This window comes from Motacilla alba, chromosome 2, assembly GCF_015832195.1.
Source record: "Motacilla alba alba isolate MOTALB_02 chromosome 2, Motacilla_alba_V1.0_pri, whole genome shotgun sequence".
Taxonomy (NCBI): domain Eukaryota; kingdom Metazoa; phylum Chordata; class Aves; order Passeriformes; family Motacillidae; genus Motacilla; species Motacilla alba.
Window position 1 is genome coordinate 53,046,718 of NC_052017.1, and position 24,574 is coordinate 53,071,291.

The window sequence follows — 24,574 nt, forward strand, 5'->3', positions numbered from 1 at the left end:
ATTTTCCCTCTCTCTGCCCTTAACTGGGGAATCTTTAGTACTTGTCTGTGCCATATTCTGCATTTATCATTTCATTAAAAAGTGAGACTAATATGCCAGAGGGGGCACAGAGCTGTAGTTCAAAAGAAAAAATTGACTATACAGTAAAAATCAATTAAAATACTGTCTCTTTAAAAGGAGATTCCTGCCCCCCCCCCCCCCCCCGCTCTACTGTCTATTACGTTCTTATACATTAATACCTTATGTCAACACATCAGATTCTTCCCATATGCACAAGTTTAGTCTGATGGAGATGTGAAACCTCTGCCTGCACGACTAAGGAGAGCACTGCTGTGATTTTTATAGAGGCTCACACTAGCAGTCAGAGTGTAGAGCTGAATAGTGAAAATCCACACCCAGAAACTGAGCTCTTATATTTGCAAGTGTTTTCTGGTGTTTCAGATCTGTCTCCTCCTGGTAATCCCTTTGGGCCTGGCAACCACCAACTTTCTTGTGGGCCTAAGAGCAGGTGAAGAGGAGGACCTGGAGAACACTGCACTTCAAGGATATTCATATTACACGAAGGCAGCAGCAATTAACAGTCTGCCCGCATGCACAAAAAACTAGTTTGTCCAATCAAAATTGCACAGTTAAGCTGCATGCACAACAGTTTTATGAACAATCCTGGACTTCACAAGTTTTAGAAGTTGGGCTCAGCAACTATAAAATTACACACTTGATATATATTAGTAAGTACAGTAAATAGAGTATAATTAGAACAGAATACAATGTACTATTTTTCACTGCTTTTTATTCTTACTTCCCTAGAGCTACAAAATGAGTTTCTAATGAGCTTTGGGTAGTCACATAAATAGAAAACCTAACGTTGTAATGCCTGATAGTGATCTAAACTGCTTAGATATGTTTTGTATTACACCACAAAACAGTGGTTTGTTCATGGAATGGAACAAAAAATTTCGTGTTACTCATACTTTGGCCCTAGGCATGCATGTGTTGAAACCATAATCCCCCAATGTATTTCAGAGTATGTTTGGACAACCTAGCTTTCTCTGTGAAAATGACCCAAAAGGAAAAACCCCTATCCATTAAAAACATAAATTACTGAGACCTCAATGTTTAAATGTAGCCTACAGCACATAAAGAAAAAATTCCAATACACTGACTATTTTCTCAGTTAAAAAAGAATAAGGAAGATGAGAAGGATGTATTCAGGAACCATATAGAAAAGCTGTAAACTAGCTGTGTATGGATAAACATTCTATACAGCAGAAACCAAGTATTCGATGTCAATGCAGGAAATTTCCTTATTAAAAAATCTTCTAACATTGTTGTACAGATATATACTGATTTCACATCCAGGGGTTCTCCGTTAAGATTTTCAACAGCCATTTTGTTTTTCTCTGGTGGAGAGAATAACATGAAAAGTCAGGGAAGACTGACAATAACATAAAGCATTTTTTCCCACTCTAGCAAATCCCCGCAGGTATTAGGTAGAATCCTGTACACAAAGCATAAGTGTCATTACCTTTACACTACCTCTACAAGGCAGAAGGATTAATAGACAAGTGGACAGGCAGGCTGACAGATGGATAGAGAGATGAACAGAGACTAAGTGAATTACCAAGAGTCAAACAATGAATGTTCTACAGTCAAAAAATGGATCCAGATACCACAAGGTCTTGTTCTAATGCTTTAAATAAAATGTCATCTTCAAGAGGCAATATTTCTTTACCAGGTAACACTTACACTACTTCTAGTTGTTTATTATTTTTTCTGTAGAAGCTGAATCATAGAATTGCTAAGGTTGGAAAAGACCTCTAAGACCACTGAATCCAATGACGATCCCAGAACCACCAGAGGTTCACCACTAAACAGTATCCCCAAGAACCACATCCACATGTTTTTTGAACACTTCCAGGGACAGCGTTTCCACCACTTATCTGGAAGCTGGTTCCAATGCCTGGACAGCCATTCAGTGAAGAAATTATTTCTTATATCCAATCCAAACCTTCCCTGGTTCAATTTAAGGCCATTTCCTCTCATCCTGGTACTTGTTACCTGGGAGAAGAATTTGACCCCCACCTCACTACAATCTCCTTTCAGGTAGTTATAGAGAGTGATAAGGTGCTCCTTCAGTCTCCTTTTCTCCAGACTCCCTCAGCCCCTCCTCATCACACTTGTGCTTCAGACCTTTCCCCAGCTTCATTGCCATTCTCTGGGCTTTCTCTGGCACCTCCATGTCTTTCTTGCAATGAGGGGCCCAAAACTGAACACAGGATTTGAGGTGCAGCCCCACCAGTGTTGAGTACAGGGAGACAATCCCTTTCCTGGTCCTGTTGGCCATACTATTCTTGATATAGGTCAGGATGCCATTAGCCTTCTTGGCCACCTGGGCACAGCTGACTCATGTTCAGGTCCTGACAACCAGCACTAGCAGGTCCTTTTTCACTGGGCAGCTTTTCTAGCCGTTCTTCTCCCAGTCTGGAGCTCTACAAGAGGTTGTTGTTACCCAGAGCTCTTCACCTTATTGAGCTTTGGCCCATCAACCCAGACTTCCCAGATTCCTGAAGCTTCAGTAGATTATTTTTTAGCTGCTTAAATGCTTATTTTATGCTTATGAACCAGAATTGGAGCTTAAAAACAAAGCATAGATTTGAGAAGGTCTAGACATAAAAATCTACCTCAATGTTCTTAAAAATTATGGTTTTATGCATATCCTTCCTTTCCCAAGCAGGAATCAGAAATAAAAAACAAAATTTAAAAAAAAAATTCCCATTAGCATTATGTTCTTGGTTTAATCCTTTTTTGTTTTGCTTCCTTGAGGTAATTCAAGAAATAAACAGTCTTTTTATTGTTTATATGAACATTGCTTGCAGGTAAGGAGAAAAAGTGTTAATATTTGATTGAAACTCACAAGGATAAAAAGGTCAACTCCTAATCATAGAAGGTTTACTACAACATGGTACATTAAAATTAAGGAAAAAAAAAATAACAGTGATTAATTCTATTGCATCTTTATTACAGGAAAATAGAACAAAAAAGTTAAAATATTGCCTTGAAATTAAAAAATCTCCTTTGGGAAGGGCTCCACTTTGGTTTACATGCAGCACCATTTTACACAGCATTGGCTGTGAAAAGGGATTTTTCAACTGGTCTTTAATGGAATTTATGCCAGTTTTAAGGCCTTTTGCATAGCCAAAGGAGTACAAAGAGCCTTGATGCAAATGAAAATCTGTTCTTTAATGTGCACACTACTCAAAGTAATAAAAGTTTTATTATTTTTTAAGTTATGTACACCCACTGTGCAATATCAAATACGCATGTTGTAAACACAGTGGACTGAGTTCAGACATGATGTAAGCATGTGTAACTAAATCGACTTCAAAGGGACCACTTCTGAAACAGAATACTGCTTAGCATGGCCATGAATTGCAGGATTCGTGCTAAATTCCTGGATCATGCTATTTTAAGTAGATTTTTTTTGAGCAGGATAGTGTTACACTGCATCAGAAATAAAGGAGAACTGGGCTGTCAGTAATCTGTGGGGTCAAGTATCAAAAGAATTGTTTGACTTCATGCAAGACACACAAAATATTTCAAGCAGACTGAAAAGAGCAGAGAAGGAGCACACTGAAATGTCATTTCAGAGCAGGAAGGGCCACCACTGCTTTAAACAATAAAAAGCTAATAGTTCTTGTTCACTAGTGGTGTACATAAGAAAAGCAATCACTGTTTCAGCAATATACGGAGAAGAGAGAGGGCAAGGAGCAGAATCCATCAGTCTTGGGAGATGGGACCAAAGTGAGGGAAATGTCATTGAATCAGACCAGCCAGAACACTGTCACGTGCACTAATACACAAAGAGCAGAAGAGCAGGTGGTATTGATCTCATGGATCACTTTACACAAGTCCACTCACTCTTAAAGTTTTCGTCTTGCATCTATTGCACTGCCTGGCTGCATTCTTAGCAATCAAAATTTGCCTCTGGAAAATATACAATGAAACTGCAGCTTGTAATACAACTAGTTTCCTTTTTTTTTTTTTTTTTTTTTTTTGTGAAAGAAAATTAGGGCATTAGATGATTCACAACCACAAAGACATTTCATCATGGATCATCAATCTGCAGACTAGGAGCCTGAAATCAAGTGGAAAAGAAAATCAGCAGAGAAACCACAGGGAAGCAATATTGCTGGGGAAAAAAATACATTCAAGAATGGAACCAAAAGAAATGGTCAAAGAAAAAAGGCCATTCTGATATTACTAAATGGAACTGAGCATCTAACTTTTTACACAGAGGAGACTCATTCCCAAGTGTTGCCCTTTTAGTAGTGCTGGTCAATGAAGACTTCATCTGGTAAAGCCACTGCAATGTTTGGCGAGAAGTTTTTCTGACTTACAGGACAAAGGCATGTGAAAGGTGGATAGCTTGCTGCATCCTTTCAAATCCCACCAAAATCACTGTTTTGCTGTGAAAAACTCCAGAGGCACTTCATTTTGTAGATTTTAAAGTTGCAAAAGCAGACAAATTTCATGGAACAAGAGAGGATTTATTTCTTTCAACAATAAGGGAGATGCTACAAGTGCTCTTTTTCTCACAACATGAACAAGTGGCTGACTTCCTGTTCCTTTTCTGTCAAAAGACATGGTGACAGAAATAATCTGTGCCCTGGGTAAGAATGCAAAAACCCAACATACAGACGTTTTGCAACTCAATTTGAAAAAATCACCTGAGATCTCTTGCCAATTTAAGATCAGGTATGAATCTCAAAGTAATGTGAAAAAGAACATCTAGTAAGTACTCATGCAGATATAAAAGCTATGTCTTCAAATGCGAAATCTTATTATATGAGAACAGCCCTAAATGATCGCACCACACTGGAACATAACTGAGAGAGAGAGAGAGGACAACTCCCCAAAGTGTCAGATACCAATTCACTTTTAAATGGTATTTATTGGCCTCAAGAGCATTATAGCTGATGTAACATTTGAATTTTGCCTATGGTAAAACTCTTCCTGTTTGAACATGAGTGGTGGTTTCCAGGCTTTGATGATTTCCTCAAGTTTGTACATCTTGCTACCTAAGTGATATTTTTACCCAGTCAAGGACTGCAAGAACATGCAATCTACAAGAGAGTAATGAAATCACACTCCTAAACACTGATTCTGGACATCCAGCAGATAAACGAAGCTTGTTTTGACATGCTTCATGCCTTAGAATTGTGCCTGAGAGCACCTTCTCTTCAAAATTAATACATGGATTATGCTTTAAGGTTTGACACTGCTCAAGTAACCTCTGCATGCATAGTTCCCCATGGAATAATATAGTGATGAGTGTATTAGTAACTCTTTCATAGCAGCAAGTAGTGGTATTTAAAACTCACCTTTTAAAACATCAGCCATTTCTTGGAGTGACTAGAGACTATCCAATAACTGACCCCAAGAAAAAGGACTGTAGCTACATTTATATACTTGACCCCTAAAAAAACAGGAAATAAATGTTTGATGTTTTTTATATTGTCATACTTATACAACAATGGGTTTTTAGTGTTGCAGCCTGTTAGAAACATTATAAAGGGCCAAGCCTCAAGCCGCCATAGTTCTACAATTCCAGGCACTTCCAGTATCACAGAATATTATTCAATAAATTAAATATATACATACGTGGAAAGATAAGCACACAGAGTTCTAAAATGATTCTGTGTATACAGCTTTGGGATGACCATACATTAAAAAAGTATGTGATCATAAATAAACTGACAATTAAGAGGCTAAAGCAGACCGAATTTTATTTTAAAGACTGTATAATTTGCAATTCAGACCTATAATACAATGTGAATAGATAGACTGCTACAATTTGAATACTCAGTAATAGAACATCTACTGCTTAACTGTCTCCTCTCCCTGGAATTCAGCAAAGGAAATTGCAGGGTCCCATGCCTGCTAAAAGAATAACCCCTGCAGCAGTGCAGGCTGGGGACCAAACTGCTGGAAAGCAACTCTGTGGAGAAGGACCTGTGGGCCCTGGTGGACAACAAGCTGTCCATGAGCCTGCAGTGAGCCCCTGTGACCAAGGCAGCCAATGGTCTCCTCAGGTGCATTTGGAAGAGCATTGCCAGCAGGTCAGTGGAGGTGATCCTGCCCCTCTACTCAGCCCAGGTGAGGCCACATCTGGAGTGCTGCGTCCAATTCTGGGCTCTTCAGCACAAGAGAGACATGGAGCTCCTGGAGCAGGTCCAATGGAGAGCAATGAAGATGAATAAGGGACTGGACCATCTCTCTTATTAGGACAGGCTGAGGGAGCTGGACCTGTTCAGCCTTGAGAAGAGACAATTAAAAGGGAACCTGATTAATGTCTCTAAGTACCTGAAGGGAGGATGTCAAGAGGATGAAGCCAGGCTCTTCTTGATGGTACCAAGCAACAGGACAAGAGGCAGAGACTGAGGTACAGGAAATTCCATCTGAACATGAGGAAGAGTTTCTTTACTTTGCAGGTGACTGAGCACTAGAACAGATTGCCCAGGGAGGTTGTGGAGTCTCCCTCACTGGAGATATTCAAGAATGGTCTGGACACATTTCTGTGCCATGTCCTCTGGGATGACCCTGCTTAAGCAGGAAGGTTGGACCTGATGACCAACTGTGGTCCCTTCTTATACCTATTCTGTGATTCTGTGATTAATTTTTAAAATTCTGAATGCCTTTGAATGGCAAATTGTTGTCTCTATGTAATTCAGTATTCATCTATTTGCCAATATATTACCATTTTTATTGTCCTCTCATGCCAAAACAAACGCTTCTCTGTGTATTTAAATGTCTTTTAAATATCACAATAGTGAATCCTAAAAAATTATAAAAAGGAAGCCTATAAAGAGTAAGATGTCATTCTGAATTTTGTTACAAATTCATAGTGTTGAATGATTTGCATGATGCTTTACTTCTGCAGTCTTGCTTGAAATAAAAGTGTCAAAAGCTTTCCAAGCTATTTAACAGAATGTCACTGATTGTGCTTTTACTTCTAAGTAGGAAGTAATGAAAGAAGAAAAACTGTATTTGCCCTCTTAGGTATAATTCCCTATGCTCTCTTTCTTGAAGGAACATATTGGGGAGAAGTGAGAAATATGATTTTAAAGACTGATTCTAAGAAGAATTTAAATTATTCATTGCTTTTAGCTTGATGATCACGCTACAAAGGGAAAGCAAGGGGTAGAATTCAATTCACATTACTCAACAACCCAGAGCAGCCTTTAAAATCATGACCCTGAGACCAGAGCAGGTCTAAAGGGAGCAGGCAGATAGTGGGGACAGCACAAAAAGGCCTGTGGAGATGTAATCTAGCACCTCTCCTCTGCTGTTGCCCATCATAGCAAGAATTCAATTCATTTCCAGGCCTCAGCGAGATCAGATGGGCAGAGCCAGGAGTAGAAAGAGGAGGGACAAGGAGGTCCCTTTGTGTGTGAGGTGCCACCAGCATAGGTTGGGAGGCATCTCAACTGCTTCTTTGCAAAATGAATTTTGTAGCCTTGCAGTCTGGGATTGAATACACGCACAAATGAAAACCAAGCATACACTGTTAGAGTAATTCTGAAGTCAACAGGTTGCACAACTATAACTCTGAAACTTCTCGGTATTAAAAATAATTCTTAATGATGTAACATTCATGAAGACAAAGAAAATAAAGGATGGTGTGTCCGATCAGGTTTCCCAGTCTTCCTGACTTGCTCTTCTCACTTTTTGAAAATCATCAATTTCTTGAAGAGACCACATCATCACGTTGTTCTAACAATGATACTTGAATAGGTTTGCTTATTTTCCTGATGCCTGAATATATTCGTTTGTATTATTTTGTTTTCATTTATTTGTTTATTGTTGTTCTTTATGTTCTGAAGTATACTGTACAATAAACTTCATTCAGAAGACTTGCGGTGGATTGATCTTTTAAATGTATCACAAGTAAAATCTTAAACTTTCCCATGATTCAAAAGAAATGGGGAAGGGGGAAAGTGTGGATCATATTAACTTAATTCAGAAAAATGATGTAAAAACCTCTGGGATTAGACAGATGCATGCAGGTTCTCTCATGCAGACCCAAACCAGATTTGTGCTAACAAGATTAAATTTCATACCTTGGGAGGTTTGGGAGTTCTTTTGCATGCCTCTATTCAGATAAATGTTCTTCTTTAGTTCAGTGGATCTAACTGCATGAGCAACAACAGCTTGTGAGTTTGAATATGTAAAGGTACCACTATAAGACATAATAAAATATGCCCAACCCTAATACATACTTAACAAGAGTCCTTGAGGAAATGAAGATCAGAAAGGCTGAATATTAATCTACAGAATCTTAAGAGCAATAGGAATGAACCATGAAGTACAACAATTTGTAAGTAGGAATGCTTAAAACAAAATAATGATTCATGTTTGAAAAACACCCCATCAACATAAAAATCATAAAATCATTACTTATGCAACGTGAGAACTAGCTGCTATTTGATAAGTCTAAATTATTTGCATTCTCCATGCAGGAAACTTTGGAAATTGACATACCTTTATCACAGAATTACAATCTTGAGATTAATCCTTCAGCATGGATGCTGACCACGTCACATCTTGACAAGTGCCTAAAAATTTTTAAGCAGTGGTTTGTTTGCAAAACCAAAAATCTGTTCTGCTAAAGTCTTTCATAGTAACCTTCTCCCTTATTCTTAAAATGTGTTTTGCTCTGCTGTGACTGAAAAAAATGCCTCTTCTAGTTTTTGGTAAGCAAATAAATATTGTTGGGAAAAAAACCCCAAATCAATCAATCAATCTATCTATCGATCTATGTATCTATCTGTCTCAGAAGCCGATAAAAATAACAGCTGCCTTTACCTCAGCAGCAAGTGATATTTGCAGACTTGATTCTGACTGAAGAATTCCAAAGTATTTCTACCCATCTCAGTGGAGTTAGACAAAGCATGCACCATCAGAAAAAATGGAATAATCTAGTCTGAAATTCCATATCTTAAAATAATTAAAATTCAAATATATTAGCATTAATAAATAATATTTTTAGGGAAAATACATTGCACTTAAGTCCCACTGCAAGCTTGAATCGTACAGCATCCCTTCTGTGGAGTTCAACTGTTCTCGGAAGTCCTGGATAATAAGGAAGAATAAAAATATTCAGGTGAGGTAAAGGGTATAGCCTTTGAAATGCTATGTTGAACCTCCTAGAAGAGTGAATGTATATTGTATTTTTACCTTGCACAGGCTGTACATACACTGTCAAACGCAGAAGTGACATTTACAATAAGAAGTTGACGTTTGTTATTTCACTTGGAGCTTACACAACTTCTTTCACCTCATGGTATACATGTTCTAAGAGAATCAAGATACTAAAGAGAGTGAGTTCCCATCAAGTACTCTGCAATCTTGCTAAAACAAAGAGACAGAACATGAGATAAGAAAAAGCACAGGTACAATTTATGTGGGCATTGGCATGGAATGTACACTTCTCCAAAATTAGCTAGGCATGCGTAGGAATGATGGAATGTTGTCTTCTCTGAAGCTGGCATAGATAATTTCAGTTATTATGAAGGCCAGATGGTCTCATTACTTTTCATCAGCTATGTGGTAAGCCAGAACTTCCTCAAGGCATCAAATGCTTTCCCTGTGACTGGCCTAAATCACGTCAACAGAGAAAGGCTTGGGATGCTTGATTTCAGGTTTTCTTGCTTCCTTGGTCACAGCAAGATATTAATGGATTCTGCTGATCTGATCAAAAATTCCAATTCTGAAGGCACATGGAGGTATTTCAAGGAAGTCTGTTTTTTTTTAAGAAACACTTTCAGATATTGTGGACTAGCAGCCATAACTATGACTAAAAATGTCAAATTCAGTGCAAATTTCCAAGTAAAGTGTTCACAGTTATTTCAGGACTGGCAACATTCAGGTTCATAAGTCAGAAGAACAAGCAAATTCACTGAAATTCAGCCTGTAAGCACAACATCAAGATCATCAGGAAAATGCTGAATGCTCATTTAATTGTGCCTCAGCTATAGCATCAGAACATCACAAGTACTTTCCTTTCTTCCTCATTGCAGAAAGAGAAGAGATGTAATTTCACATTACTTAGCAGCTTTCTGTTGGATGGGGTCTGTAGACTATTTCAAGATAAACAACTGAGAAAATGAGTTGTATTTAAATTATTCTAGAAGATTTTTTTTTAACATGACCCTTGCTAAATAGATAATGAAGCATGCCTGCTACCGATCACTTGTTTTCTGTCCATTCCTGAAAACTCTTTCAGCTATAACAGATTTTATAAGATGATCTCTTTTTGCATATTTCTGTACAGAACAGCATACACGTTTGTTTGTGTTATAACAGATATAGTATCAATCCAGAAAGAGTTTTAACTTTCTTAACTTTCTTAACTTTCTTTCTGCCAGTATAGAAGTGCAGTCAGTTGGTAAGAATTATTTCAATGTGAAAAATAAAACTGTGACAGAGTATTCCAGTTGGATCATTTTCATATGAAACAGGAAGGTCTACAGAGAAATATGTACTAAAATAATGAGTTTATAAATTCATAGTGATCGCTATATGTCCCTTGATAGCATCTAAATCAATTGAAACTGTTAAAGAAAAAAAACAGTAACTTTCACATACAGTGGTAAAAATACTGCTAGTTAATTCCAAAACTCCTGCCTAGCCACTCTGAATTGAATTTGTGTAAAGGACTCTACCAGGCTAAAGACATGACTCAATGTACAAATTTCATAGATAGCAAAGAAAATTATTTATTATGGTCATTATTTATATTGATTCCTTCAACTGCTCTTCCAGAGGTATATGCCTAATTCAGGTTGTAAAGAATGGCAGACTTTCTCAAATCAGAACAACACCAGAGTTTAGAAGTTTCTGTTAATTTTCTCAAGCCCAAAGAACTGACTTCATAGATGGAATTGTTTATGTTATTAGTTAAACTTCAATAATGCCTAAGTCTTGTCTCTCCATTTTGGTTTTGTGTTGAGTTTTCATGTGATTTTTTGTTTCTTGGGGTTTTTGAGTATTTTAAAAAGAACTACAAGATGTTTGTAGGATGGACATTCAGTAAATAGGAATGTCTTGAGAGGTGACATGAGGTACTTGCTACATACACACACTCTCTGTAAAATGTAGTCCAAATGCTAATTCTCATCTATATACTCCTGTACACATATAAGGGTAACATTAATGCAGACAAACATTACTGTTAGGAAAAGTTACCCCTCATAGTACAAATAGTTATCCCAATGCATAGATATTTTTCAGTTGTAAAATCCTTAATCCTCCCAGATGGATTATGAAGGAGGGAGCAGGAGAGGGAAAAGGAGAAGGGGAAGAGGAAATGATGGGGGGAAAAAGTACCTCTAAAGAAACCAGTTCCACAAAGTCATAAACAGAAAAGATAAAAAGTGTTTAATTCAACACAGAGTCAACTTTTTCAATTGGGGAAAAAAAATCCTGGCAAGAAACAACTCCCTAATGCTTCAATTTTTCCCCAGATAATAACCATCAGATCCTGCGCTACTTCTTATGAGCACAATTTCCTCATTGTTAGCAGCTGTTCATTGGGTAGCATTGCACAACTGGCCAGGTGCATTACGAAGGGAATGAAGGAGGAGAGGGGGTTTTCTGCCTCCAAACCATCAGATGGACCAATAATATTCTTCAATACAGCAGTAACTGGCCCACTTCCTAAGCTACATTTGAGTTTTACTGAACATAAATAAACAGTGGAGGAAAAAGGACACCCACAGTCCTTGACAAAGTCAGAAATCTTCAGGCATTTGTTGGGTTGTTTTTCTGCCCCCACTTACCCAGAAGATAGGAACTGCAAGATTATGTGGTCTTTTTTTTTCCTCCCAACTTCCTGAGGATTCCCAGGAAAGCCTCAGGGGACTGGGCCAGTTACTCTGGGGACAGGCAGCAAGCTGGCTCACATGCAGCCCTGTCACACTATACACTGTGGCAGCTGATATTAAAATGGACAAATAGAAGTTATCCTGAAAGCTCTCTAAATTGGTTGTTGTGAATTTATACTTTCAACTTCTCTGTGCACTACTTAAAAGAATTTTTGACGTGATGAGCATTTATTTTTAGCAGGTTTTCCATACCAGCTCAAAAGCTACAGCTGTTTTTGCACTGCTTTCACTGTATACTATTAAATGGATGATTCCACCATGACTTTGCACAGAAATAATCAATGGATACAAGTTCAGGCATGTTTATAGTAATGAGAACAATTGAAATACTTGAACTTAAAAAACACTTTATCAACAGTATATTGCCCTTAATACCCTGTGCAAAATATATAAGGCACAAAAAGGACTAGCACCCAAGAAAAGAATAACAAGGATCAAAATAGTTATGGTGTATATAAACATGAGCATATCTTAAATCTAAGGTCTTCTCTGTAATGGTTGAAATTCGAACACAGGCCTCATGCTTTTTGTTAATTTGAAACAAGCCAATTTTTTACATTATAACGCAGTTGAAATGGGAAAGATATAAAAACTCAGACTGAAACAGTACACTTTCAAGGAAAAGTCTGAAAAACAAGACATAATCCTTAAGGTCTATGATCTAACACATAATGATGAAAACTGAGCATGAAAAACTTATTTTAACCCTTCTTTGACAAAGGATAATGTATCCTGCAGAATCATTTGTGCTTCTAATATAAATGTGAATTTCATTCACCAACTCGGTGAATTGGTTTTCTAACATTATGCTGTCTGCACAGGCACACTTTCAGACCTAGAACACTAAGAGCTAAATTAGGTGATTAGAGGATGAAACATATGGAGTCCCACTTGCTATACCTGCTGTCCCGTGCATGTCTTCCTGATCTCTAACTACATAGATTCAGATTATAAAGTTCATAATATGATAAGATCATACATACAGAGTTTTAGATTGGTTTTACTGCTTTGATCACTACGGAAAATAGAGAAGTAGAAATAAAGATACATGCAAACTCTTGCAAAAGTAATGGAAGACACAAGTTTTAAATAAAATCTGTCTTTACTACCACAAAAATATACCATATTTTCATATTTCATCCACCAAATCATGTGTGAAAATTTTATCTAAATAATATTTAAACAAACCTCTATCAAAAAATGGAAAGTTTGAGAGAATTTTACCTGATAAACTGACTTTAAATTATTTTTGTTTGACTTCAAGTATCTTTCTATTGAATTTTTATAATTTTTATTGTATTTTTGGTTTTATCCATCTTCTTGTATGCATAATTAAACTACACTTTTCCACTGTTAAGACTGAAAGTTTCAGGTTGCTCCCCTTTTTAGAAATCCCTAATTGTTGCACTTGTGATAGGAACCAATAAACAGCTGTTAACAACAAAGAGTTTATGCTTTTAAGAAGTAGCTAAATATCTGAGAGCTATTCCCTTGAGAAGTACTAAAGCTGAGTAGTTCACTATTGCAACCAACTCAAATGCAGACAGATTTGTCACCAAGTACAACAGAATGACAAGAAATAGTTTAACCTGTTTTCTTTAACATCATATAAATGCTTGATTGAAGTTTTCCTATTTGAATACCTAAATGAGCAGTCTAATTAAACACCTCAATTCATGTTGGTATGGCCTAATTGGCTCTTGTGGATAAAGCAGACAAATTGCAACACCTATGTCAGTGGGTGCTAACAACTATAAATTTACAATAATTTCTAAAGCCCAGTGATAAAAATTATTCAAACTAATGTTTGATTTTGGCTCTAAAAATCTTATAGCTCGAGGCATAAAGAATCTGATTTTTACTTTACATTACCTTTACTATAGACTACACAAGCATTAACATGGTTAATTTCTCCTAGTTGCAATTTAAATTAGATGAGTCAATTTTTTCCTTTTAGATCATGAAATAAGTAGAAAGATTTCTCTCAACCTAACCCATGTCTCCCAGAGGCCTAAGTGACTATATCTGTCTTTTAACTGGATGGTTACTAAACACTACCCTTAAGCTCTAGATTTCTATAGAGATGTTACTCTATAAGATTGGTACCTTTTGCTTCCAGCAGGATGCTGTCAGCCAGCTGCTACAGATCTTGATATTAGCACCTCATTTCTCTGAGTTCATAAACATATACTTCAAGTTTCACTCACTCTGGGTTCTGGGGTGGCTATCAGAAAACCCAGCAAGCAAGCAGACTACTGCCTTAGCAAAGGAAAATGCATTAACGATTGGCATGTCCCTTACTTGAAACAGTCACATCCAGAGGGTAGTGCTCAATGGCCCAGGGTCCCAATAGACATCAGTGACAAGTGGTGTCCATCAGGGGTCTATACTGGGACCAGTGTTATTTGATATCTTCATTAATGACACACAAAATGATCGAGTGCACCCTTGGCAAATTTGCCTAAGACACCAAGCTGAGTGGTGTGGTTGCCACACCTGAAGGATTGGACGCCAGCCAGAGGGATCTGGACAAGCTCCAGTGGGCCCATGGGAATCTCATGCAGTTTAACAAGACCAAGGCAAGGTGCTGCACCGGGGCTGGGGCAAGCTCCAATACCAACACAGGCTGGGGTCTGAACACATGGAGAGCAGCCCTGGGGAGAAGGACATGGGGGTGCTTCTGGATGAGAGGCTGGACATGACCCAGCCATGTGCACTCACAGCCCAGAGAGACAAACGTGTCCTGGGCTGCCTCCAAAGCAGCGTGGCCAGAAGGGTGAGGGAGAGAATTCTGCCCCTCTGCTCCTCTCTGGTGAGACCTCACCCAGACTACTGGGTCCAGCTTCAGGGACCCCAACACAGGAAGAACATTGACCTGTTGGAGCAAGTCCAGAGAAGGATCACCAAGATGATTAGAGGGTTGGACCACCTCTTCTATGAAGAAAGGCTGAGAGAATTGGGTTTCTTCAGCCTGGAGAAGATAAGGCAGCTTCTGGGTGATGTAAATGCTGCCTTCCAATATCTACAAAAAAGATGGAGAAAGACTTTTTACAACAGTATATGGTGACAGAACAAGGAAGAATGACTTAACACTTAGAGTAGGTTTGTGTTAGATATTAGGAAAAGATTCTTTAGTGTGAGGGTGGTAAGGCACTGGAACAGGTTGCCCAGAGTACTTGTGGATGGCCCATCCCTGGATGTGTTCAAGACCAGGCTGGATGGAGCTCAGATCAAGTTAGTCTAGTGCAAGGTATCCCTGTGCACAGTGGGGGGTTTTAATTAGATGATCTTTAAGGTCCCTTCCAACCCAGGCATTTTATGATAACATACTAAGAAATTAAAAGGAGGAAATGGTCCCTGGACTTGCCTCTACCCTGTTCCTACTCAAGAATCTATTGTTTCTGTGGATGGGCTCATCTGAGAAACCATTAACAGAATAATTGATAGATTGTGCTGATTTTTCATGAAAGACACATCCCAGAACAAATGTTTTAGTGCAAAATAAAATAAAATAAAATAAAATTTGATATGGAGCTATTTAAGACCAGGTCCACCAAAGGACCACTTTGATGATTAAGGGACTGGAGTATCCCTCAGATGAGAAAAGGTCGAAAGAACAGCAATTGTTTAGTCTGGAGAGAAGTCATATCAGGGTGACTGTTATCAATGGATATAAATCACTGAAGGAAGGGTGTAAAAGAAAGAACAGTGGGCTCTCTTCAGCAGTGCCCAGTGACAGAAAAGAGGCAACAAGTACAAAGAGGATGTGCTGTCTGAACATTAAGAAACACTTTTTTACTGTGACAGCGACTGGGCATTGAAACAGGGTGTGGACTCTGCCACCTCTGACGGATATATTCAAACCCACCAAGACATTATGCAGGGAAGCTGACTGTGGATGAGCCTTCTTTAGCACAGGGATTGGACTAGAGGACCTCAAAAGATCCCTTTCAACATCAACCCTCCTGTGAGTCTGTAAAGGAATATTTCACAAAGTGAAATAAAACACCATTCAAAAAAACCCAAATAAAGTTCTTGTTTCTGATACAGATACAACCTCTGCTATAGCAAATACACTCCAAATTTCTTGCTGCTAGTGTCACACAGTCCATTTTTCATGCTTACTCAGAAAAGGAAGCCTAATTGTGCAAAAAAGGGAGTAGATAAATTAGAAATTTGACTATCATTTCCCTCTTACATCATCAGTTATCCAAAAATATCCGAAATATTTTAAAATCACTGTTAGTGGTTGTTTTGTTATCTGTAATGAATATGACTTTAATAATAGTGCATGCTCCATACTGCATAGGAACCAGTGACATAACTATTAAGAAGTTCTAATTTTCCCCACAATTGAAATAAAATGCACTCTCCATCCTCTAGTTTCCATGGTGTTTAAAAAAAAATTGTGCCACCACAATATTACTCACTGTCTAAGAGGAATACAAACACAAGGCCAAAGTTGTACATGAGAAACAAAATACTGGCCAGTTATTGCCTTGGTCATGATTATATGCAACAAGTAATAATAAATGGAGGATCCTCAAAATATCCTTTTAAACTCTGAACAGGATCAAAAACATTTGAACTGCACTAGTGGAATCTTTAAAACAGGATGTTACACTTAAGGTATAATGTAATGTGTTTGTCTTTCATGGAGCAATTAATCACTGGATGGAGGAGTTAAGACCCAATCAAAACTGAAAGGTGTTTATTGCTGCAGCTGGTCATTAAATTATTTCTGTAAAGCTTAAACACTGGGTTTTATTGTTTTTATTACAGATCCGCTCCTATAAAAAATACATTTAAACTTCCTTTTTTAGATTTTGTGGGTAATTTCTTTTGCTTCTGTTAACCAAACAAAACCAAACCTGAAGGAACAGTATGTTATTCTGTTATCAGTGAGAATAGGAACCAGAAAGATATAAAAACATGTCACCTGAATGAATTCCAATACGTGTACCTTTTATCTATGGGGAAAACCCCATGAATGATGGCAGTAACACAAAATAATCATTATGTGAGGGTTTCTTTTTTCATTGGGTGGGAATTCCTTTCATTAAAGACAGATAGTTCATTAAAATAAATGATTTCTTGGTATATGGAGGTCCTCAAGAAGATTCTCAAGTACCCTTAGGATACTCTTCATGCAGTCCTTTCAATGAAGCATTTGTCATTTTGGATAGACACCTTGGCTAGTAGTAAAGGAATGAAAGAAGCTTCTCCACTACATTTAATCCTTCAAATGACTGTACTAAAGGAAACATCTGCAAGGAAATATCCACGGGACAGCCGTGGATATTTACTGCATTATCAAAGGATTTGTTTTCTTGATTGCTTCAATGAGGTATTTTTAGTAGATGCAGGTGCTTTGCGGGATTGTCTGTTTATACCAAGAGGACACGTGGAGGCTCACAATTTTGATCTGAAGCAAAACCTATGGACTTCCCCAAGAGAAAAATTGAATCCCAAATTTCATCACCCTTGGACTAATTACCATGATGAATGTCATAGAATTGTCACACGGGAAATAAAAGCATAGAATGAGTTTGGGTGACATCTTAGGGAAGAAAACTGTAGCTTGAATGCTTTCTGAAGAAAATGAGCAGGCTACAAAGGGCATGCTGAAGTAATATAAGATACTGACTATATACCAATTTTGAAAAAAACTTGCTAACTGTTTTAAACAGCAGACAACACTTTCTGGCAATCAGGGATGACAAAATAATGTTTCTTGGAATGAGTCAAAAATATTGAGGCAAAAGCTCTCACCATTTTTCCTGATGCAAAGAACAGAATTCTTGTGATATGTGCACAGAGACGTCAGCAGACAAAGTTTACAGTTTAAATACATATGGCTGCAAACAAATCATCAGCATAACATGTACACATTCTCTTCAGAAGCAGAAGCAAATACTACCAAGATTTATTCAAGACCTTTTTAATGTGCTACATGCTTCCATTTAGCACATCAATCAAGAGGAATTCATTCCTGATAAATTCATTTACAATTACTTCAATGCTTTCCCTATGGTATTCAATCCACAATTTCTTTCCCTGGTATCTGAATGTAATTTTTTCTCAGTTGTAGCTAGAATTCAGAAAAATTATCCTTGAGCATTAACCTTCTAGAAATAGCTTTGTTACTCTGATTAATGAACAGTTTTTAAGGGTAGTAAACATACACATAAATCAGAATTACAAACTATGATTTGAGATTTTGAGGAAAAAATACTCTCAGGCCATCAAATTTCAGGGTGGAAATGGACAGTAATCTAACATTAGGAAAAGATAAGTCAGCAAAGTCTCTTCCATATTGCAAAAAGCATGATTTTACCCTTTTGGAAACATTTTTTGGAGTATGAGGAAAACGTTATATATTGGACATCACATTGCATATGGTAAAAATAGAGTGGATTAAGCCACACCTGGTTGAAAATGGAAAAACTGTATTTGAAATGTCTGCAGAGCTCATTAGTACCTTGATACCAAATTATTCAAAGCTATCTTTGGCTTTGACTCAAGATGCTGTCCTAAGCATGGCGGCACAATAACAATCTAAAAAGCTCCACAGATGTATACTAGAAAATGATAGTGCTTCATTAATTACCAAAGTAAAAACTTGCTAAATAGAGGCCCATTTTAGAAAATAAAAAAGAAACAGACTGTTAAAACCAGATGGGAAATAGACTATAGTAGCCATTCATTACCTTTACATTTGCAACCAAGAGTGAGTATTGCCAGAACAGTTTGTTCATTTGTATAACGAATTCTATGCTTATATCACTGCATTCAATTATACTGAAAGTGCTTTATAACACATAGAGCATTCAAAAAAAAAAAAAAAAAACAACAAAACCAAAAACTGAGTCAATAATGTATAATCTAGATGTATAATCTAGGTGAAGATTTTGGTCAGCTTTATAGCAAGATAGCAATGGATTGATAATTGATGCCTATGTACAATGCATACAACACTATACTGCTACTTGAACTTCTAATCACTGTAAAAGGTAGTGCTAAAAGCTTTATAATGCTGACCAGCAGCACTACTTTCTTCTTCATCTTCTGCTTGTAAAAATCATATTCAAAGTTTAAACTTTACAAGTTCATAGTGCAATGAGTAGCAGGTGTGAGAGGGTGGGGGAGGTGCAGAAGTCCATTAGAAAAATACCAGAAAAACACTTGATGGCCATAAACCTGGAAATTGAAAATTTTACCACCCAATACTTTCCTTTATACCACAAAAATCTATGACATAAGGGACAGCTCTTTGGTTTCTCAACATAGTTATAGTAACAAGACAGGCCACAGTAATTATACCCTAGTTATGTCTTTTAAATTGAATCACTAATGAATTACTTTTTGATAACCTCCTAATTACACTCTCTACCTCTAAAAGCCCACAGACTACTTCAAAAGCAATTTTTCTAGGTTTTTTTTCACTCACAGAGTGCATCTCTATTTTTAATGGACATCATGAAAAATTAACTGAGTTAACGGAATGATTTTTGTAAACTACCTCTAGAACTGTATGTTGAGACAGAGAATTGCAGTTAATTTCCCCTTGTACCATTAACTTTTCTTTAAATTATTCTGCTGCCTTCATTAATTCATTCCTATATTTGCAAAGAAGAATAGACCCTGAACCTACTTAAGTCTACTGTGTGTCGAAGTTAAACTATATAATACATTAATAAGAAGAAAACTGTTGAATCTCTAAGCCTCATACCTCCTATATGTTCAAGGTTTTCCATATATACTTTTAGCCCATTTGTCTGCTCAGAGTCATATTCTTCCCCCATGAAATACTTTTTACAGTCAGAAAATACTGCTATGAATCTCAATACATGTATTTCAATCATCTAGCTCATACCCAAAGAGATTTTAGTTAATGTAAATCTAATAACAGCTGCTGCAGTTGGAAGAAGATGCAGGCTATTTGCACCAAGTAATCTGTTTGAGACACTGACGAGGACCCTGTCTTGTTTTGAAAGACAAGTGTACGCCAAGGAAGGGGGGAACTTCCCTTGGAATGGGGAATATGAACCTCTTCCCTCCAAATTACTACAACTTTGAAATTATGGGGCTTTCAGGCCCTATGTATCGGAATATATATATAAAATAATGGAAAAGTGTCTATAATATTGGAAAAGGAATAACAGCTCTTTACTAGTCTATATGTAGCAAGACAGGCAACACCAAACACAAGAACAGAACCCCGGTGACAGCCTTCTCTCAGCTGCAGGCGCTTTCCCCTTTGGTGCAGTTACAGTCACAGCCGGCAGGGGCGCTGTTGGCTCCCGGCCAGGCAGGGCAGGTGCGATGATTCCCCTGCAGCTGCAGGGGGCGCTGTGGCGCGAGCCCAGCTGCCGCTCCACTGCCCAAGCGCTGCTGGGGGGAGAGATGGAAAAGGGGCTTCCTTCAAAAACTCATGGGAGGCAGCTGGTCCTGGTGCCGCTCCAGATGGCAAAATGGGCTGTAGCGGGAACCTCAGAGCAGCAAGCTGGAATGCAGAGGTGATCAGACCCCGGGGGATGGCAAATAAAACGATGCAGAAACACCACAGCCATAGCAGGAGCCACAGGGTATCCAGGCAGGCATATAGGGTGTTGGGGTAAAGTGGAGCCAAAAATCCCAAGCAGCAGCAGAAAAGAGCAGGGCTGGATAGTGGCAGCTGGGCTCTCCACACAGACAGAGCCTCTCCCTTGGAATAGGAAGGGAGGGGGTTGGGGTCCTGGGTTTTCCCCTGCAGCACCCAAGTAGATGGTGAGGGTCCTTTCCAGTTAGATCAGGTGTTGAAACAAAAAAAAGGTCCCAGTTAAATGGCTGCTCTTATGGCCAAGAGCTCACTCACTGTAGAAGAAGCAGTACAGGGCTGGACTTCATTGTGGCGGGGAATTCTCCCTCCAGTAGCAGCAACTGGAACGTTCCTTTCTGGTCCTGGGAGCGAGAGTGAGCAAGGAACTGAGTCCATCCCCCTGACCTCACAGCCAAAATCTTAGAGCATCTTGTATTCCCAAGAGAAAGCCCCCCCCCCAGCTAGGAGGGTAGCCAAATGTACCCTTCCCCCAGCCACATCCTTTGTCTCTTAGGTAACAAATGGGAGAAAATTCCCTGAGAGAAAGAAAAGGGAAAAAAAAAAGGAAAAATCCTAACTTCCGACAGGCCTTGACTTGTTGATCTTGAATCAATGTTCATAAAACATTATCATTAATATATCACTCCCAGCTTTTGCAGTTTGAATCTGTGTTCCAGTTTTGGGAGTGACAGGGCCTAACAATGAAAATAGTTCAATTTCCCTCAATATAGGCCTAAAACCTGTAAATCTATCTGTAGATTTTCTTTTTTCTGGAAAAGAGAGTTTCATGGGAAAATGCAAACTTATCTATTTCTTCAATCCAATATATGCAATTGCACAATTTTTGTGCTTTCAATATGAAAAAATGAGTTAAACAATACTAAGACGTTTCATCCAGATTCACTCCTCGAAAGCTACATATTTAAGAAAGATAGTAAGTTAGCCAAGCTAAGGTCTTGTGTAGTGCCTAACAGAGTTAATTAACCAATTTCTGCCAGAACAAATTTTGAATGCTCTCTTCTCTGCCTCATTGCGGTTTACCCTTATAGACTCCATAAGAACATTCTCATGGATCTAGCCAGAACTACCATACCAACCCAAATATAATGTGACTTCAAATATAAGGCACGTTCAGATATAAGGCCACCCTCATTTTTCAAAGGCTACATAGAAAAATCATCAAAATTTATTAATAAAAAATAAATTCTCTACTGGAGCTTCTGAGAAAATCTTCTCCAGCCTCAGCTTCCAAAGTCCTTCCTCCTCATGGTCAGCTTGCCAGGCATGCTGATGGCTGTCTGCACATCTGTTAATTGAGCTCTTCACATGCAGGGCTTGGACCAACCACCCCAGCTGTGCATGTCCACAGCTGGATCTGGACTTTGGCAGAGCAAACAGATGAGGAAGGTGAACAGATGGAATAATTCCAAGCCCTTCAAGCAATATGGCAGACTACCAACATCTACCTCTCTTCAAAACCTTGAACTGAGTGAGCTTGGGCTGCTGTCTGTACTACCCCTGCCTGTGTGAGGCTTGGAAATTCAGGAAGGCTCATCATAAAAATGGAGTTTTAAAGGAGGCCAGACAGTGAACTCACAGAATGACAGAATATTCTGAGTTGAAGGGACCCAAAAGTCCAACTATTAAGTGACTGGCTGATACAGGGATGGGACCCACATCACACAACCTTGGTGTGATAAGCACCATGCTCCAACCAGATGGGTTAATCTCCCTCAACTCATGCCTTATCAATACAGGAGTAAGTTGTGGGACTTTTTACCTTTAGTTTTGCCTTTCAAGCAAGCTTCATAGAAATGTAATGGATTACCACTAAAAGTAGTACTTCTACATTTTGCCAAGCATGGGAAATATTTTTCCTTCTTTTACTCCCCACCCTGACACCCCCCCACTCAAAGTATATTTAAGCAAGCATAGTGTTATATTACTCCATGAATCACTTCTAGATTCAAGCTTTTGATCTTCAAGTTAGGTCCATAATAATTCTTTCATTAGTTACTCATTTGTTGCTTCCTTCATTTCCCTTCAGAGAAAAGATTGTTAAAATTAATATATTAATATAATTAAATAAATGCCATGGTCATATCCCGGCTAAGGGAATATAAGAACAATTCTGTACTTACTACCCACTTAATAACTCCTAAGCTGAGCTGACCTACAGAGACTAAGAAGCTTGCAAAAGTCAATCCTCCAACTCTGGAAATAACAGAAGCCAGTTCACAAACAGGCATACAAACATATAAAAATCTCCTTGTACAGCACTCTTTACCTCCTTGTTACCAGTGCCAACTAAACTGTGAAGATAAATTCAAGACATTGGATATGATCCTTCACATTCTCAGAATTCACTGAACATCTGTCAGGTATTCTCGGTATTGTGCCTGGCTTCTTTAGAGTAATTGACTGAAAATAGCAAAGTGTACACTTATTATTTTCAAAAGTAAAGCTAATATCATTTCTTATGATCAGAATTTTCTGGGAAATACACAGTCAGAAGTGAGAAAACTTCACCTGTGGAATATAAAAATCAGCTGATCTCTGAGTGAAATCTGTGATTCTGAGGAAGCAATTAATTTTTTTAGATAATGCTATTTGCATATAAAGGGAAAACTTTTCACAAAGAAAGGACAAAGACTGCTTGTTCATGAGCTTCCGTGAAGATCTTGATCATGCCAAAGTCATTTCCCTTTAAAGGCAGGTGGGCTAATGCCTGGCAAACAGAAGGGAGGGGTAAACATTTTAGTTTTGGTATATGAACAATGTCAGTGATTTCTCAGAGAGTATCTCAGAAATTTAATGACTACAGTGTGGCCCGGAAATGAGCTGTAATGAACAGCATTGAATCATTTCATCTTTAAATGCAGCAAGAACAAAGCCTAATAATTATCCACAGCAGCTTAAATTGAGAAAACCACAAATGAATTTGCCTTTTGAAAGTCAGGGATAAGGCTATAAAAAGTTGCAGCCAAAGGCTAAAAGAGTTAACTTAGGTCTCTGAATGTCAGACTCCTGCTTTCTAAGCACTGGCTCAGAGGTTTCTGATTCAAGTTGATGGCAGAAAAGCCAGCATGCTTTTATCAGACGTTAGTGTTTATAGAAGCAATACAAAACAGGATTTTGTTAAATGTATGTATTACACCAGATCAAACTATAAATTGAACCATCTGTGTCCAAGTTAATCTTAGATACAACAAGGAGATTATTTGAATTGTGTGTTTCCTTTTGTGACCTTTTTAGATGCGGCTTTGTTTGAAAGGGTGAAGGTTTTTATTCCTAAGCAGCAGTGCCAATAGTCCAGTATAAGAGCAATATCTTTTAAAATCACCCAGCTGAATAGCAAAAATCTTTTAGTAATTTCCCAGTATTGTTATACAGGGAGCTCTAAAAAATAAACTATAGTCATATAAATAGAGGCATGTAGTTTTAAGCATGCTACAAGCCATTCATGACATAAGTATTCAATTAAAACTGCTTTTATGAGCAGTAATCACATTCTGAAAAGGCAAACATGAACAGTTTGTGGATATAGCCATAATGCCTGCAAAATTAACTTTTAAAAAAAGCAGGTAAACAAAATTCTGTCTCTCTGCTACTTAAATAAAAGATTTTAAAATTCTTTTGCTCCTGCCTCTAGGACACAAGGGACAGGAAGGAAAAAAAAGAATTAATATTTTATTATTTAAAAAATAAGGAAATTATTTGCCTTTATGCATTAATATTATCAAAAAATCTCAGTTTCACGGAAACTATGATTACAATAAACAAATTTCAGAAGTAATAGAAACAAACAACTGTAGTTTTCAACAGTATAAATCTGGTTAACTGGCAACAGCATAGCACTTTTAAGAAGTAAGACAGAAACTTTTAGCTTTACAGGTCACCTCTTGAGCTGGAAGATATTTAGGATAAAATTTCACAGTGTCTACCTCTCCTCTAGAAGCACATATTGGTTTAAGACTCTTAAATCCAGAGAAGCCATTTTTATTCCACTGACAAAATATTTACAAAATAGCCAACAGAGTTTGCAAGG

The 24,574-nt window shown here is 37.9% G+C and overlaps 1 protein-coding gene across 18 annotated transcripts in view; it reads right to left on the bottom strand.

Moving 5' to 3' along the window:
* Positions 1-24,574, bottom strand: part of SUGCT (succinyl-CoA:glutarate-CoA transferase) — a 319,512-nt gene that overhangs the window by 124,971 nt on the left and 169,967 nt on the right. For 6 of the 18 annotated variants that reach the window (XM_038127213.1, XM_038127210.1, XM_038127201.1 and 3 more), the window contains one exon: positions 14,821-14,967. The exons of 9 other annotated variants lie outside the window; for them this stretch is intronic. In XM_038127213.1, the coding sequence (XP_037983141.1) occupies positions 14,821-14,967 (147 nt within the window). Of the gene's footprint in view, positions 1-8,120; positions 9,412-14,820; positions 14,968-20,802; positions 20,889-24,574 lie in introns of those variants that run through there. 3 more of the 18 variants (XR_005255716.1, XM_038127205.1, XR_005255718.1) reach the window with 3 other exon arrangements.